This window comes from Coregonus lavaretus, assembly GCF_964263955.1.
Source record: "Coregonus lavaretus genome assembly, chromosome: 31".
NCBI classification, from domain to species: domain Eukaryota; kingdom Metazoa; phylum Chordata; class Actinopteri; order Salmoniformes; family Salmonidae; genus Coregonus; species Coregonus lavaretus.
The window spans coordinates 14,208,634-14,223,488 of record NC_140018.1 but is presented as its reverse complement, the minus strand read 5'-3'; the positions used below and the strand labels follow the sequence as shown (position 1 = coordinate 14,223,488).

At 47.2% G+C, this 14,855-nt stretch overlaps 1 protein-coding gene across 1 annotated transcript in view; it reads right to left on the bottom strand.

The window, feature by feature from the left end:
- LOC311106558 (actin-binding protein WASF1-like) overlaps nt 1-13,913 on the bottom strand; it is a gene marked incomplete at both ends in the record, with an annotated part of 43,849 nt that extends 29,936 nt beyond the window's left edge. Inside the window, 2 exons of the mRNA XM_084148937.1 lie at nt 13,445-13,579; nt 13,781-13,913. Of these exons, the coding sequence (XP_084005063.1) occupies nt 13,445-13,579; nt 13,781-13,913 (268 nt within the window). The remainder of the gene's footprint in view (nt 1-13,444; nt 13,580-13,780) is intronic.
- Nucleotides 13,914-14,855: the final 942 nt, after the last annotated feature.

Here is a 14,855-nt window from a genome sequence, read left to right as displayed (position 1 = left end):
AGAGAGAGAGAGAGAGAGAGATCAGGTTTAGTGCTAAATCTACAGCGGGAACACGTGTGCGTGTGTGTGTGTGTGTTTTTACACTCCCACTGTGGACTGCAATAAAAGTAAGGCCAGTAATAACCATCATCATTATGGTAGTCACAATTAGTGTCAGGAAATGTCAAACCCATTGTCATATGCCTACAGGCTAATATTCTATGGCCGCATTTTGTGCAAATGGGCTAACTGCATCCATTCGCTCCAAAGCAAAGCCTGGGTAGATGGCTAGGCTAACACTAACGCTAAAGCTAACCGCTAACCCGTTGGTCAGAGGCAGTGGGTGTAATTGGCCTTCTTTACTGAACCAACTGACATTTTGGATCTGAAGGAGGTGATTGTGCACTACAGGAAAAGGAGGACTGAGCACGCCCCCATTCTCATCGACGGGGCTGTAGTGGAGCAGGTTGAAGTTCCTTGTTGTCCACATCACCAACAAACTATAATGGTCCAAACACACCAAGACAGTCGTGAAGAGGGCACGACAAATCCTATTCCCCCTCAGGAGACTGAAAAGATTTGGCATGGGTCCTCAGATCCTCAAAAAGTTCTACAGCTGCACCATCGAGAGCATCCTGACTGGTTGCGACACTGCCTGGTATTGCAACTGCTCGGCCTCCGACCGCAAGGCACTACAGAGAGTAGTGCGTACGGCCCAGTACATTACTGGGGCCAAGCTTCCTGTCATCCAGGACCTCTATACCAGGCGGTGTCAGAGGAAGGCCTTAAAAACTGTCAAAGACTCCAGCCACCCTAGTCATAGACTGTTCTCTCTGCTACCACACAGCAAGCGGTACCGGAGCACCAAGTCTAGGTCCAAAAGGCTGCTTAACAGCTTCTACCCCCAAGCTATAAGACTCCTGAACAGCTAATCAAATGGCTACCCGGACTATTTGCATTGTCCCCCACGACTGCTCTCAGAAAACAGCCTTGAGAAATTGCTGAGAGAGGAAGAAATCTACAAGACAGTGAACCCCTCGATCTAGCTGTGCAAAAAACAACATTTCTACTATGAAAACCCAGAGTGCTATTTACAGATCTATACTGAATAATACATAAAGGAATGACAAGTAGATAAAGCTACTTTACTCTCTCCAACCCCAGAGGGGGAATTGAAACACTCACTGCAATTGTCTCTGGGAAGAGTGAGATACAGTTGCAGACTCCCGTATGCCTTATCTGGATGTCTATGTCAGTTGTTATAACCCTTCACCCATTATTAACAATGACGTTTTATCAATTCACAAGTAACCAGATGGACTGGGAGTTGAAGTAGGCTCTCTCTCTCTCACTCCCTCCACCTATGAGAGGTAATAACATCCACAGAGCAAGGGATGACCTGAGGGGCTCGGAGACTGAGAACTAATAAACACAATCTCTCTCTCTCAATCTATTTTCAACTCTCTCTCTATTTCTATTTCTCTCTCTCTTTCTATATCCCTCTCTTTCTATTTCCCCCTCTGTCTCAATATCTCTCTCTCTCTCTGTCTGAGAGCTCTTGTGTGGCTCTGTTCATAATAGATAAGAGAGAGAGAGAGCGGTCCCCTGCTGTAACCTAAGCAGTAGTGAGAGTATTGGATGTGAAGGACTTCCTTCTCAGCTGTCACAGAGGAAAGTCTCTAACTGCCACAGTACTCTCCCAGGTAGACACACACACACACACACACACACACACACACACACACACACACACACACACACACACACACACACACACACACACTGGGGACCTTCACCTAGGACTCTCTGCCTCTGTGGTAAATAAAAACTAACTCCAACCCAGAGGGAGGAAGAATGGGTTTGTCCCAACGTGTCCCTCAACCCTCCTGTCTCCTCCTCTCTGAGAGTTCTGCTGGAGGTAGAATAGGGTAGGGTGAGGTGGTTAGCCACCTGCTAGACACCCACTTCACAGAGCAATATAGTTTCCCTTGACGCATGGGCCAATGCATTTATAAGTGAATATTAAGTCCAGATCTATTCAGCTCAGTGATGGAAACAGACAGATGTTAGCATATAGGTGGATTCAGTAGAGAGCCATGGTGATCCGTTAACACAGCACATTGTGGCAGAGCAGAGCAGGGGTGTGCGGTGGCTGTCAGATCAGGCTAACCGTAGGCGTGACAGCGATCGACAGCATATAGAAGCATTGCAACAGCAGACGTCAGGACACATTTGAAACAGCGTGAAGAGCCAGAAACAGCTCAGCCAAGCAACGGTGGGCTCTACAGATAAGATACACACTACAGAGTACAGGATGCAATGCACACACAGACAGACAGATATAAGGTTTTCTAGCATGGTCATGTACTCAACCACACGAGGTGTGCAAACCCAAACTACAGGAATAAATTGACAAATATTTCTAAACAACATATTTCTTCATCCCTTCCTTCCAAATAACTGAGATGGGACACCGGTGGAGGGGAGGATGCATTTGACATACACATATTTAAGCACGGTCTCTGGGTGTGTATGTGTGTGAGTCTGTGTGTCTCTGTGGATTGCAGGGGCAGCACCAGCAGTAGCAGGTGCTGTATCTCGGCAAGTGTTCCTTATCTGTGCAGCTTATCATCTATGCAGAGTGAAGAGGTATAGTGGATCTCTCTCCCTCCTATCTCCCTCTAGCCCTCTGATAACATCTACCCAATCTACCCTCAGCCACACACAGAAAGAGAGAGAGAGAGCGCAAGAGAGACAGAGAGAGGTACAGACACCCCCCTGGGCAATCTTATCGCCCTCTCTCCCTCCTCTCTTCCCCTACCCCCTGCTTTCCTCTGCCCTCAATCTTTCTCTCTCTCTTTCCTCTATGCCCTTCATGTCTCACTTCTAGTCTTCCTCTCTCACTTCCAATATTTCTCCATTCTATCTCTTTCCTGATTCAGCTTGTTTAGCCTCTTTTCCTTCCCTTTTCCCCCTTCTGTCCCTCCCCTCTAAAACTCTTCCTTCTCTCTCTTCCTAAATGTGTCGAGTCCCTCCCTCCCTCCCTCCACTGTTGTGTTGTGCTCAGCAGATGGAGAACAGGGCAGTGCTGGTGCTGCGGGCCCTGGTTCCTCTGTATCCCTCGGCCCTGGTTCCTCTGTCTCCCACGGCCCTGGTTCCTCTGTCTCCCATGGCCCTGGTTCCTCTGTATCCCTCGGCCCTGGTTCCTCTGTCTCCCACGGCCCTGGTTCCTCTGTCTCCCATGGCCCTGGTTCCTCTGTCTCCCATGGCCCTGGTTCCTCTGTCTCCCATGGCCCTGGTTCCTCTGTCTCCCATGGCCCTGGTTCCTCCGTCTCCCATGGCCCTGGTTCCTCCGTCTCCCATGGCCCTGGTTTCTCTGTCTCCCATGGCCCTGGTTCCTCTGTATCCCATGGCCCTGGTTCCTCTGTCTCCCACGGCCCTGGTTCCTCTGTCTCCCATGGCCCTGGTTCCTCTGTATCCCACGGCACTGGTTCCTCTGTCTCCCACGGCCCTGGTTCTTCTGTCTCCCACGTCCCTGGTTCCTCTGTCTCCCACGGCCCTGGTTCCTCTGTCTCCCACGGCCCTGGTACCTCTGTATCCCATGGCCCTGGTTCCTCTGTCTCCCATGGCCCTGGTTCCTCTGTCTCCCATGGCCCTGGTTCCTCTGTATCCCACGGCCCTGGTTCCTCTGTCTCCCATGGCCCTGGTTCCTCTGTCTCCCATGGCCCTGGTTCCTCTGTATCCCACGGCCCTGGTTCCTCTGTATCCCACGGCCCTGGTTCCTCTGTCTCCCACGGCCCTGGTTCCTCTGTCTCCCATGGCCCTGGTTCCTCTGTCTCCCACGGCCCTGGTTCCTCTGTCTCCCACGGCCCTGGTTCCTCTGTATCCCACGGCCCTGGTTCCTCTGTCTCCCATGGCCCTGGTTCCTCTGTCTCCCATGGCCCTGGTTCCTCTGTCTCCCATGGCCCTGGTTCCTCTGTCTCCCATGGCCCTGGTTCCTCTGTCAGACTCACTCTCTGGATGTGGACATGTAGCTCCCTGCTGCTGCTACTGTTCTGCCTGGATGGAACAGCTGACAACATCCATTGCAAGGCCTTGGGACTGGGAGGGATGCTCTGTATAAGGAGTAATGTATGGGTGTATAATGACGCTGGGTGAGGCTGCAGGTGCAGGTGGATAGATAGCTCATTTTAATCATAATGTGGTCATGATGGACTGAGGTCCCTAAATTAATCTGTGCAAGAGAGAAACAGAGATGAGAGGGAGAGAGAGATATTGTGTGTCTACATACAGTGCCTTCAGAAAGTATTCATACCCCTTGAATTGTTTCACTTTTTGTTTTGTTACAGCCTGAATTAAAAATGGATTAAATAGATATTTTCTCTCAGCAATTTACACACAATACCCCATAATGTCAAGGGGGGAGAATGGCTCATAATAATGGCAGGAATGGCGCAAATGGAATGGCATCAAACAAATGGAAACCATGTATTTGTTACCATTCTACTATTCCGCTCCAGTCATTACCACGAGCCCGATCTCCCCAGTTAAGGTGCCACCAACCTCCTGTGAACTCCAGTGTATATTTGGCCTTGTGTTCTAGGTTATTGTCCTGCTGAAAGGTGAATTTGTCTCCCAGTGTCTGTTGGAAAGCAGACTGAAGCAAGTTTTCCTCTAGGATTTTGCCTGTACTTAGTTCTATACCATTTATTTATATCCTGAAAAACTCCCCAGTTCTTGCCAATGACAAGCATACCCATAACATGATGCAGCCACCACAATGCTTGAAAATAGGAAGAGTGGTATTCAGTAATGTGTTGTGTTGGATTTGCCCCAAACATAACACTTTGTATTCAGGACATAAAGTTAATTTCTTTGCCACATTTTTTGCAGTTTTACTTTAGTGCCTTATTGCAAACAGGATGCATAGTTTGTAATAAAAACAATTTGTACAGGCTTCCTTCTTTTCACTTTGTAGTGACTGGGTGTATTGATACACCATCCAAAGTGTAATTAATAACTTCACCATGCTCAAAGGGATATTCAATGTCTGTTTTTATATTTTTATTTTTTATCTACCAATAGGTGCCCTACTTTGTGAGGCACTGGAAAACCTCCCTGGTCTTTGTGGTTGAATCGGTGTTTGAAATTCACTGCTTGACTAAGGGACCTTACAGATAATTATGTGTGTGGGGTACAGAGATGAGGTAGTAATTAAAAAATCATGTTAAGCTCTATTATTGCACACAGAGTGAGTCCATGCAACTTATTATGTGACTTGTTAAGCACATTTTTACTCCTGAAATTATTTAGGCTTGCCATAACAAAGTGGTAAAATGTCTAAAAACATAATTCCACTGTCACGCCCTGACTCAGGGGACGTTGATTTGTTGAGTCAGGGTGTGTATATTCCGTGTTATGTTGTGTTTTTCTATGGTTAGTTCTAGATCGTGTAGATCTATGTTGGCCAGGGTGGTTCCCAATCAGAGGCAGCTGTAGCTCGTTGTCTCTGATTGGGGACCATACTTAGGCAGCCGTTTGGCACCAGTCTGTGTGGGATCTTGTTTGTATAGGTTTGTTTGGTGTAACCTTAAGACTTCACGTTTCGTTTGTTTGTTGTTTTGTCGTGTGTTCAGTACTTTAATAAAATGTACGCTTATCACGCTGCGCCTTGGTTCCACAAATCTTTAAACGATCGTGACATCCACTTTGACATTATGGGGTATCGTGTAGGCCAATGACACACAATCTCAATTTAATCAATTTTAAATTCAGGCTGTAACACAACAAGTCAAGGGATGTGAACACTTTCTGAAGGCACTGCATGCTTGATTATGTGCGACTGTGTGTGTTTGTGTGTGTGTGTCTGTGCGCAGTACATGTGTTTTATTGTGCACTGTGTTGGCATGCTGCATTCCTCCCTCCCATCCCCTCCCCCTTTACCCCCTTTCCTCTCCTGGGCACAGATACAGAGACAGGGTCTGCGTCCCAAATGGCACCCCATTCCCTTTATAGTGCACTCCTTTTGACCAGGGCCCTGTAGTTCACTATATAGGGAATAGGGTGTTATTTGGGACGTAGCCAGAGACACATAGACAAAGAGGAGCCTCAGCAGCAGGCTCAGATTCTTTCATCACTGTGATCCTCACATCTGCTGGCCTGGCTTTACCCACAATGCTTTAGGATGCACAATGCCTCTAGATGGGGAGCACAAAGGCTGGCTGAGCAATCAGACACACAGAAACACACAGACAGACATATCTAGCACAGCATATCTTTGTAGTGTGCATGTCACCAAAATATCTGCTACAGCACACTGTTACACTATGTGCTGCTTGTACGTTTGTGTCACTGCGTGTGCAACTGTGTGTGTGTGTCATTATGTGAGCATCCAAGTGTTTGTGTGTGTGCACATGCGTGTGTGTGTGTGTGGGTTGGTTCTTCTATCCTTGTAGGGACCTAAAATCCTCAAAAGTCCCCACAAGGATAGTAAAACAAGGAATATTCTCCCTCGTGGGGACATTTCCCACGTCCCCATGAGGACACAGGCTATTTTAAGCTTGGAGGTTAGGTTAAGGGTTAGGGTTACTGTCACGACTGTCTGTGAGATGCGGTAAACGAAGTCAGGCGCAGGACACAGAACTCTCGGATACGTACTTTTAATACGAAAAGGATCCAAAAGGACACAGAAAATAACTCCACGCAGGGAGGAAATAACCCGCTCACAAAATAGACAACCGTGAAGGGGAAAACAATCACACACAAAGTACAGATGAGAGACAGGGGTAATTATAAGGGAAACAAATAACATAATGACGAACAGGTGTAAACAATTCAGACAAAACTAAACAAACACCGATAACATCGAACGGCAGTAGCTAGTACTCCGGGGACGACGAACGCCGAAGCCTGCCCGAGCAAGGAGGAGGAGCAGCCTCGGCAGAATCCGTGACAGTTACAATTAGGGTTAGAGTTAGAATTAGGTTTAGGGTAAGGGGTTAGTGGTTAGGTTTAGGGTTAGGAGTTAGGTTTAGGGTTCTGATTACGGGTTAAGGTTAGGGTTAAGGTTAGGTTTAGGGTCAGGGGTTAGGGTAAATAGGATCTTGTATGGACATTTATTTTAGGTCCCCACAAGGATAGAAGAACATAACATGCGAGTCTGTGTGTGTGTACATGGACTTAGGAAAAGCAGTGTTTTTAAACCAGTACCCCTCACTTCCCTGATTGAGACGATGACAGAAAAAACCTAAATGCGAAAAAATAAAAACGTTTTATCTCTCTAAGCACCTATCCCTCTGCACCAGCTGTCTGTGGCTAGCGTAGACAATTAAAGACTGCTTCATTAAAAACAGCTATCATGGGATAATGAGGGAGCATGGTCCTTAAACAAAGACCATACATAGGAAGAAGAAGTCAGAGAGTAAACAAAGAGAGAGTTTGTGTTTGTGTGAAAGAAGGAGAAAAAGAGAGAGAAAGCATGTGTATGTGCTTGTGTGTGTAAGAGACAGAGAAAGAGAGGAAGGAAAAAGGAGAGATGGAGAGTGAGCGATTGAGCAGTAAAGAAAATGGGCCTAGAGGGAGGCTGGTGGTGTTGTGGTCCTCCATTCTAGCCCGTGGTCCTAGCAGGGATGTAATAGGACCATTAAATAGCAGGGTATGAGCCATTAGTTTGTCTGGTCAGACTGTTGGCAGGGCCTGACAGCACACAGAGAAGATGGAGGGAGGAGGGGAGATTAATCAGGTGGAGGAGGAGAGGGAAGGAGATATGGACAACAGGGAGGGAGGAGGGGAGATTAATCAGGTGGAGGAGGAGAGGGAAGGAGATATGGACAACAGGGAGGGAGGAGGGGAGATTAATCAGGTGGAGGAGGAGAGGGAAGGAGATATGGACAACAGGGAGGGAGGAGGGGAGATTAATCAGGTGGAGGAGGAGAGGGAGGGAGATATGGACAACAGGGAGGGAGGAGGGGAGATTAATCAGGTGGAGGAGGAGAGGGAAGGAGATATGGACAACAGGGAGGGAGGAGGGGAGCGAGGGAGGACAGGAATAAGGCCTTAAGGGCAGTCTGAAGGACGACCTTATAAGGTGTAGGATGTCAGTGTCCAATGACATAACATGTGTGTGTGTGTGTGTGTGTGTGTGTGTGTGTGTGTGTGTGTGTGTGTGTGTGTGTGTGTGTGTGTGTATGTGTGTGTGTGTGTGTGTGTATGCAATCCTGTAACGATGCTTATGCACCTGGATAGAACACATTTACCCTCCACATCACAGCAGTGTCCTCTCTCTCCTCTCTCTACCCCTGACCTAGTAATACCCTTCATCCTGCATGGCCTCGCTTTAGATAGCTTACCTACATTTACATTTACATTTACGTCATTTAGCAGACGCTCTTATCCAGAGCGACTTACAGTTAGTGAGTGCATACATTTTTCATACTACATACAACCACTCTACCTTACTCCAATCTGAATGCACACACACACACACCTAACCTTAACACACACACACAGTCACACACACAGTCACACACACAGTCACACACACAGTCACACACACAGTCACACACCAGGGTTTCCATTAGGAAAATGTGGGGCGGACATTTGACCGGAAGCATTTAAATTTACCGGACATTTGGGAAATTTACCGGACCCATATGCATTGGGTGCGTAACCTGATTAGGGTATCCACCCACGTTGCTCAGAATGACAGAAATCACATTTTGATTATGGTAATTCATATTAACAGAACATGAATGTCGAGGATGCAATGATGTGCGGTCCTTCTTACAGAATTCTGATGTGCACTTTGAAGATGTTAGAATAACTGTCCACATGTACATTTCCTCAGCCAACAAGATGAGTAATGAACAGCAAAATCACTAGCCTATGTCAATCCACTATAGTAGAAAAGTTTAGGCTACCTATTCTATTGGTCAGCTTGTCGAGAAAGAAATATTCCAAACTGACTCTGGGACAGTTGTGGGACTATATATCCCAAATCCATCCAACCAGCAGGCCTCGGCTACATTAAGGAAAAACTGTTCAAAAGCAATGAGTCTGTTGCAACAGATCAGAACATTTATCTTAAAATGTTGATAAAATATTATTTCTTCACATTATAAGCTCAGCAATACGCACAAGGCAGTAGACTAGGTGTGAGTGTTCATTCTATAATGTAATTAGAGGAAAAACACTGTTGTCAAAAGGGCCCTGCACATGTGAGCGGTTTCATGTGACAGAGATAAAAATATCTGTTAGAAATGTAGAAAGAGGGAAGATCTGAAGATGCAACAACTAGCATGGGTTGCTAATATAACTAGGATTGTGCCTTTGGCTACTGGACAATGAAAGAAAGTTGATATAAAGGAATTGCCTCCACGGATATGGTCTGATTTTGGCTACTTTGAAGCAAGGTAAGATATGCCTCATAACATGTATTAAAACGTTCAGGTTTCAAACAATTAAGTATATGTTTTCAAAATGCATACTGCCTCCAGCTCATTGCAAAGTGGTGTGTGACGCCCTGATGAAGCCTGCCTTCCGTTGCCTATGCATTTGCTGTTTGAGATGATGTAGCAGCAGCTCTTGCGCTGACGGACAGATTTTCTGCTCTGTATGCTGTACGCGTGTGATAAATAAGATACATTACATGACCAAACGTATGTGGACACCTGCTCGTCGAACATCTCATTCCAAAATCATGGGCATTAATATGGAGTTGGTCCACCCTTTGCTGCTATAACAGCCGCCACTCTTCTGGGAAGGCTTTCCATTGTCTATGGAGATTGAATGGCTGTGTGCTCGATTTTATACACCTGTCAGCAACGGGTGTGGCTGAAATAGCCGAATCCACTAATTTGAAGGGCTGTCCACATACTTTTGTATATATAGTGTACATTGCGAATATACTTCACACGCGCCAATTTAATTCCACTAAATTATGCAAATGTACCTATAGACCGATTAGCATGACCAGTCAAATGTATTTCCATCGACTGGTATTTCCATCATTTAATAGGCTAAAAAGCATTATTTCGCAATGGGATTTTTTCTTCCTCTTCCTTGGCTATATTACCGGCTAACGGAAACCCTGTCTCACACACACACACACACACACACACACACACCAACCCTAACACACACACACCTAACCCTAACACACACACACACCCTTCCTAACCTTGTGTTGATGTAAATCCTCAATGGTTCTATTCCTTTAAGAGACCCCCTCGATCCTTTACATCCTCCACTCCCCTCCTCCTCTCAGTGACCTCTCTTTATCTCCTTCCCCCCCCCGCCTTGGTTTATGTCATGGCGCCGCCTTCACTCATTCCCTCTCACCCCCCTATCCTTCCCTCGCCCCACCATCTCCTCTCCGACTCTCTCACTGACCACAAACCAACACAGACCATTACCCAGAATGCCTGCAGTGGAGAGGGTTGTGTGTGTGTGTGTGTGTAGTGGGGGATGAAACATACCTCTTACAGGAAACAAATCTTAAGCCCCTCCTATAAGCGTCTTTTTACATTTTATTTTATTTATTAGGATCCCCATTAGGCGACGCCAATGCCGACAGCTAGATTTGGGGATCCTAATAAATCTAATTAAATCTAATCCTATAACCGCCCATCTCTCTCTGTCTCTCTTTCTTCTATCATTACAGTAACTCCTGCTTCTCTGTGATGATTATATTGTCTTTTAATGATTATCGTGTGGAGTCTAATGGCACACACTGCAACACTCTGCACCTGGAGATCTCTAACGAACCTGCAGACAGTTCGGCCATTTTAACCTCTGCTCAGACAGAGTCTGACTGCAGTCTGAAGTACAAATTCTTAACACTCCACTGCTTTTACTGTAGTGCCCGGTATTCTACAGTACAGCCATCTCTCTACCCCTCCACCCCGTATGGGGACAGTGTATTATATCCTGTCCCTCTATAGCAGACTGGATTATAAGATCACATCCAGCATTACATTAGCACAAATATCTGGAGGAGGAGAAGGAGGGAGAGAGGGAAGAGGGGGAGAGGGAAGAGAAGGATGAAGATGAGGGGGATATAGAGGTGGAGGAGGAGGAGTATGTGTGGAAGGTGTTAGGGGACCTAAGTAGGTCACTAATACAGCTATAGCAAAAGTGAATACAAGAACAACTGCAAGAAGGCAACACCTCCATACACAGCACTGATACATGCCATGCTCAAATATTTTAATTAAGGGACCTTAAAGTCATGCTCCAGAACTTTGGCGACTACTAAGTATTAATTAAACCTCCCGCTTTGGGCTGGATGTGTCAATGTGTAGTTCATACATGCATAATCTATGAGCAGAAGCACTGTCTAGTTTGAAAGCGTCAGTTTTTCTGGACGATGTGCTGCGCCATTTCCCCTATATTTTCACCCACGTGGGCCAGCCCCCTAGCAATTCGAGTTCTAGCCAATGAGCTTCAGCCCCTCGCCATCTGAGTGACAGCTAGCAAGATGCACACACAGCAGAGCGAGAGCAATGACGTGGTGCACATATGTGATGTAGTAACCAATTTTCGGGGACCACTTTTTGCTCGTGAGCGCTGCTTTCAGAACTACTGGCTAAAAAGTATACAAAGGCACCAGAGAATCTCTTTAAGTATTGATCTGTAAACTAATAAACATTATTGCCTCTTACTTCTAAGTTACAAACTCTACTACACCCCCTTCCTCCATAGCCTGGGTAACAGTCTGTCGTGCTACCCCGACACACACACACGCACACACACACACATACAGATCTTCCATACAAACTCAGACAGAGTTTTACAGTCTTATTATCTAACACAGCGTACAGAGGACAGTCCAGTGTACTATATCTACAGACATCTAGCACTCCAATCTGAGCTAGAAACACCCCATTGGCCCACGGGAAATCGATGCCTCAACCACAGAAGCGTGGTATTGGCTTACTACTACACTTCTTCTCTCTTTCTCTCGCTGTCCCTCTCTCTCTCACGTTCTCTGTCCCTCTTCCTCTCTCTCTCTCTCTCTCTGTATCTCTCTCTCTCTCTTTGTATCTTTCTCTCTCTCTCTCTCTCTCTCTCTCCTCTCTCTATAACCTGTTTTACCGGACAGCCCTACCCAGGCCCTCCATAGACAGACAGACAGGCAGACTGGCAGGCAGACAGACAGGCAGACAGGCAGATAGACAGGCAGACAGACAGACAGGCAGGCAGGCAGACAGACAGACAGACAGACAGACAGGCAGGCAGGCAGGCAGGCAGGCAGACAGACAGACAGACAGACAGACAGACAGACAGACAGACAGACAGACAGACAGACAGACAGACAGACAGACAGACAGACAGACAGACAGACAGGCAGACAGACAGACAGGCAGACAGGCAGACAGACATTATCCCTCTCCTATTTATTATCCCACTATAACATAGCACATATATCTGGATATCTGGTTTCCCCACAAAGACAGGGCATTGTGTGAGGCAGGGCTAAGTGAATCAGTGGAGGCTGGTTAGAATGCCTATAATGGGGGCTTATTGCGCCTGCCGAGGAGGGGAGTGTAGCGGAACGGAGGGTTTGGTTAGTACTGTGTGGACTGTGGAGCTGCTGGGATGAAAAATGACACTGTCTCACTGTGGCCTGTTCATCTAATAAGGTCATTAAGACTGGATGTGGCTGGCAATGGTACACACACACACACACACACACACACAAAGAGAGGACTGGAATGGAATGAGTTTATCCTGATGAGGAAGAATCAATGGTGGATGTGTAGAGAAAGGAATGTGTGAGGACTGAGTGTCTACGTGTAAGGACTACTGTATCAGTGTGTGTGTGTGTATGATTGATACTGGTGTGTGTGTGTATGTGTGATACTAGTGTGTGTGTGTGTGTGTGTGTGCGTGTGTGTGTGTGTGTATATGTTTGATACTGGTGTGTGTGTGTGTCGGTCTAAGGCACTGCATCTCAGTGCTTGAGGCGTCACTACAGACCCCCTGGTTCGATTCCAGGCTGTATCACAACCGGCCGTGATTGGGAGTCCCATAGGGCGGCGCACAATTGGCCCAGTGTCGTCCGGGTTTGGCCGGTGTAGGCCGTCATTGTAAATAAGAATTTGTTCTTAACTGACTTGCCTAGTTAAATAAAGGTAAAATAAAAAAAATAAAAATAAAATGTTTGATACTGGTGTGTGTGTGTGTGTGTGTGTGTGTATGTATGTATGTTTGATACTGGTGTGTGTGTGTGTGTGTGTTTGTTTGATACTGGTGTGTGTGTGTGTATGTTTGATACTGGTATGTGTGTGTGTGTGTACTCCCGTGTAGCTCAGTTGGTAGAGCATGGCGCTTGCAACGCCAGGGTTGTGGGTTTGATTCCCACGGGGGACCAGTATGAAAAAAAATAAAACATGTATGCACTCACTAACTGTAAGTGGCTCTGGATAAGAGCGTCTGCTAAATGACGTAAATGTAATGTACTCACACTCCTCCTCTTTAGGATCTAGTTGTGTGACGCTGATAGAGAGGCGGTCCACGCGCTCCTGCAGGGAGTTGACCCGGAAGGAGAAGGAGTGGGCCTCGTTGAACAGCTCCCCAAACAGGTCCTCTGCATACTTACCTGTTACCACACACACACACACACACAGTACACACACACAGTACACACACACAGTACACACACTTAAGTATAATAGAGTACTAAAGTCAGGCATAATGAAACCTGCTTATCAGCAGATAGGAAAGAGAGATGAAGCATGCTTACCTAACAGAAGTGAGTGTGTGTGGTTTAAGTGTGTGTGTGTGTGTGTGTGTGACTCACTGAGGCTGCTGAGCTGTCGGATGACGTTAGCTAGGGACACATTGGTCACACACTCCAGCTCATTCTTGATGGCCCGCGGCAACACCGTGTGGCACAGGTGCCTGGGCTCGATATTCCTCTTCACCAACGGCATCCTGGGATACCTCGACCACAACTACCACACCTGGAGAAATGGAGGGAGGGAGGGAGAGAGAGAAGGGGGGTTTGAGTTATAACATCCTGGATACCTCCTCTACCACACCTGAAGAGAGAGAGGGAGGGAGTTATAACTGGGCTGGACAATATGCTCCTCTCTCTCTCTCTCTCTCTCTCTCTCTCTGCTTGCTCAGCCATGCTAATGTCATTAAGCCTTGTAGCCCCAATTCACCCCCACACACCGCCAGACATACACATACCGCCAGACACACACTGCCAGAGACAATTCACCCCAATTCACCCCTACACAGCCACTTCCCCTGGCTGTCACCTCTCCATGGCTAACAGGATAGCCACTTCCGCTGGCTGTCACCTCTCCATGGTTAACAGGATAGCTACTTCCCCTGGCTGTCACCTCTCCATGGCTAACAGGATAGCCACTTCCCCTGGCTGTCACCTCTCCATGGCTAACAGGATAGCTACTTCCCCTGGCTGTCACATCTCCATGGTTAACAGGATAGCTACTTCCCCTGGCTGTCACCTCTCCATGGTTAACAGGATAGCTACTTCCCCTGGCTGTCACCTCTCCATGGATAACAGGATAGCCACTTCCCCTGGCTGTCACCTCTCCATGGATAACAGGATAGCCACTTCCCCTGGCTGTCACCTCTCCATAGCTAACAGGATAGCCACTTCCCCTGGCTGTCACCTCTCCATGGCTAACAGGATAGTCACTTCCCCTGGCTGTCACCTCTCCATAGCTAACAGGATAGCCACTTCCCAGCCACTTCCCCTGGCTGTCACCTCTCCATGGCTAACAGGATAGCCACTTCCCCTGGCTGTCACCTCTCCATAGCTAACAGGATAGCCACTTCCCCTGGCTGTCACCTCTCCATGGCTAACAGGATAGCCCCTTCCCCTGGCTGTCACCTCTCCATGG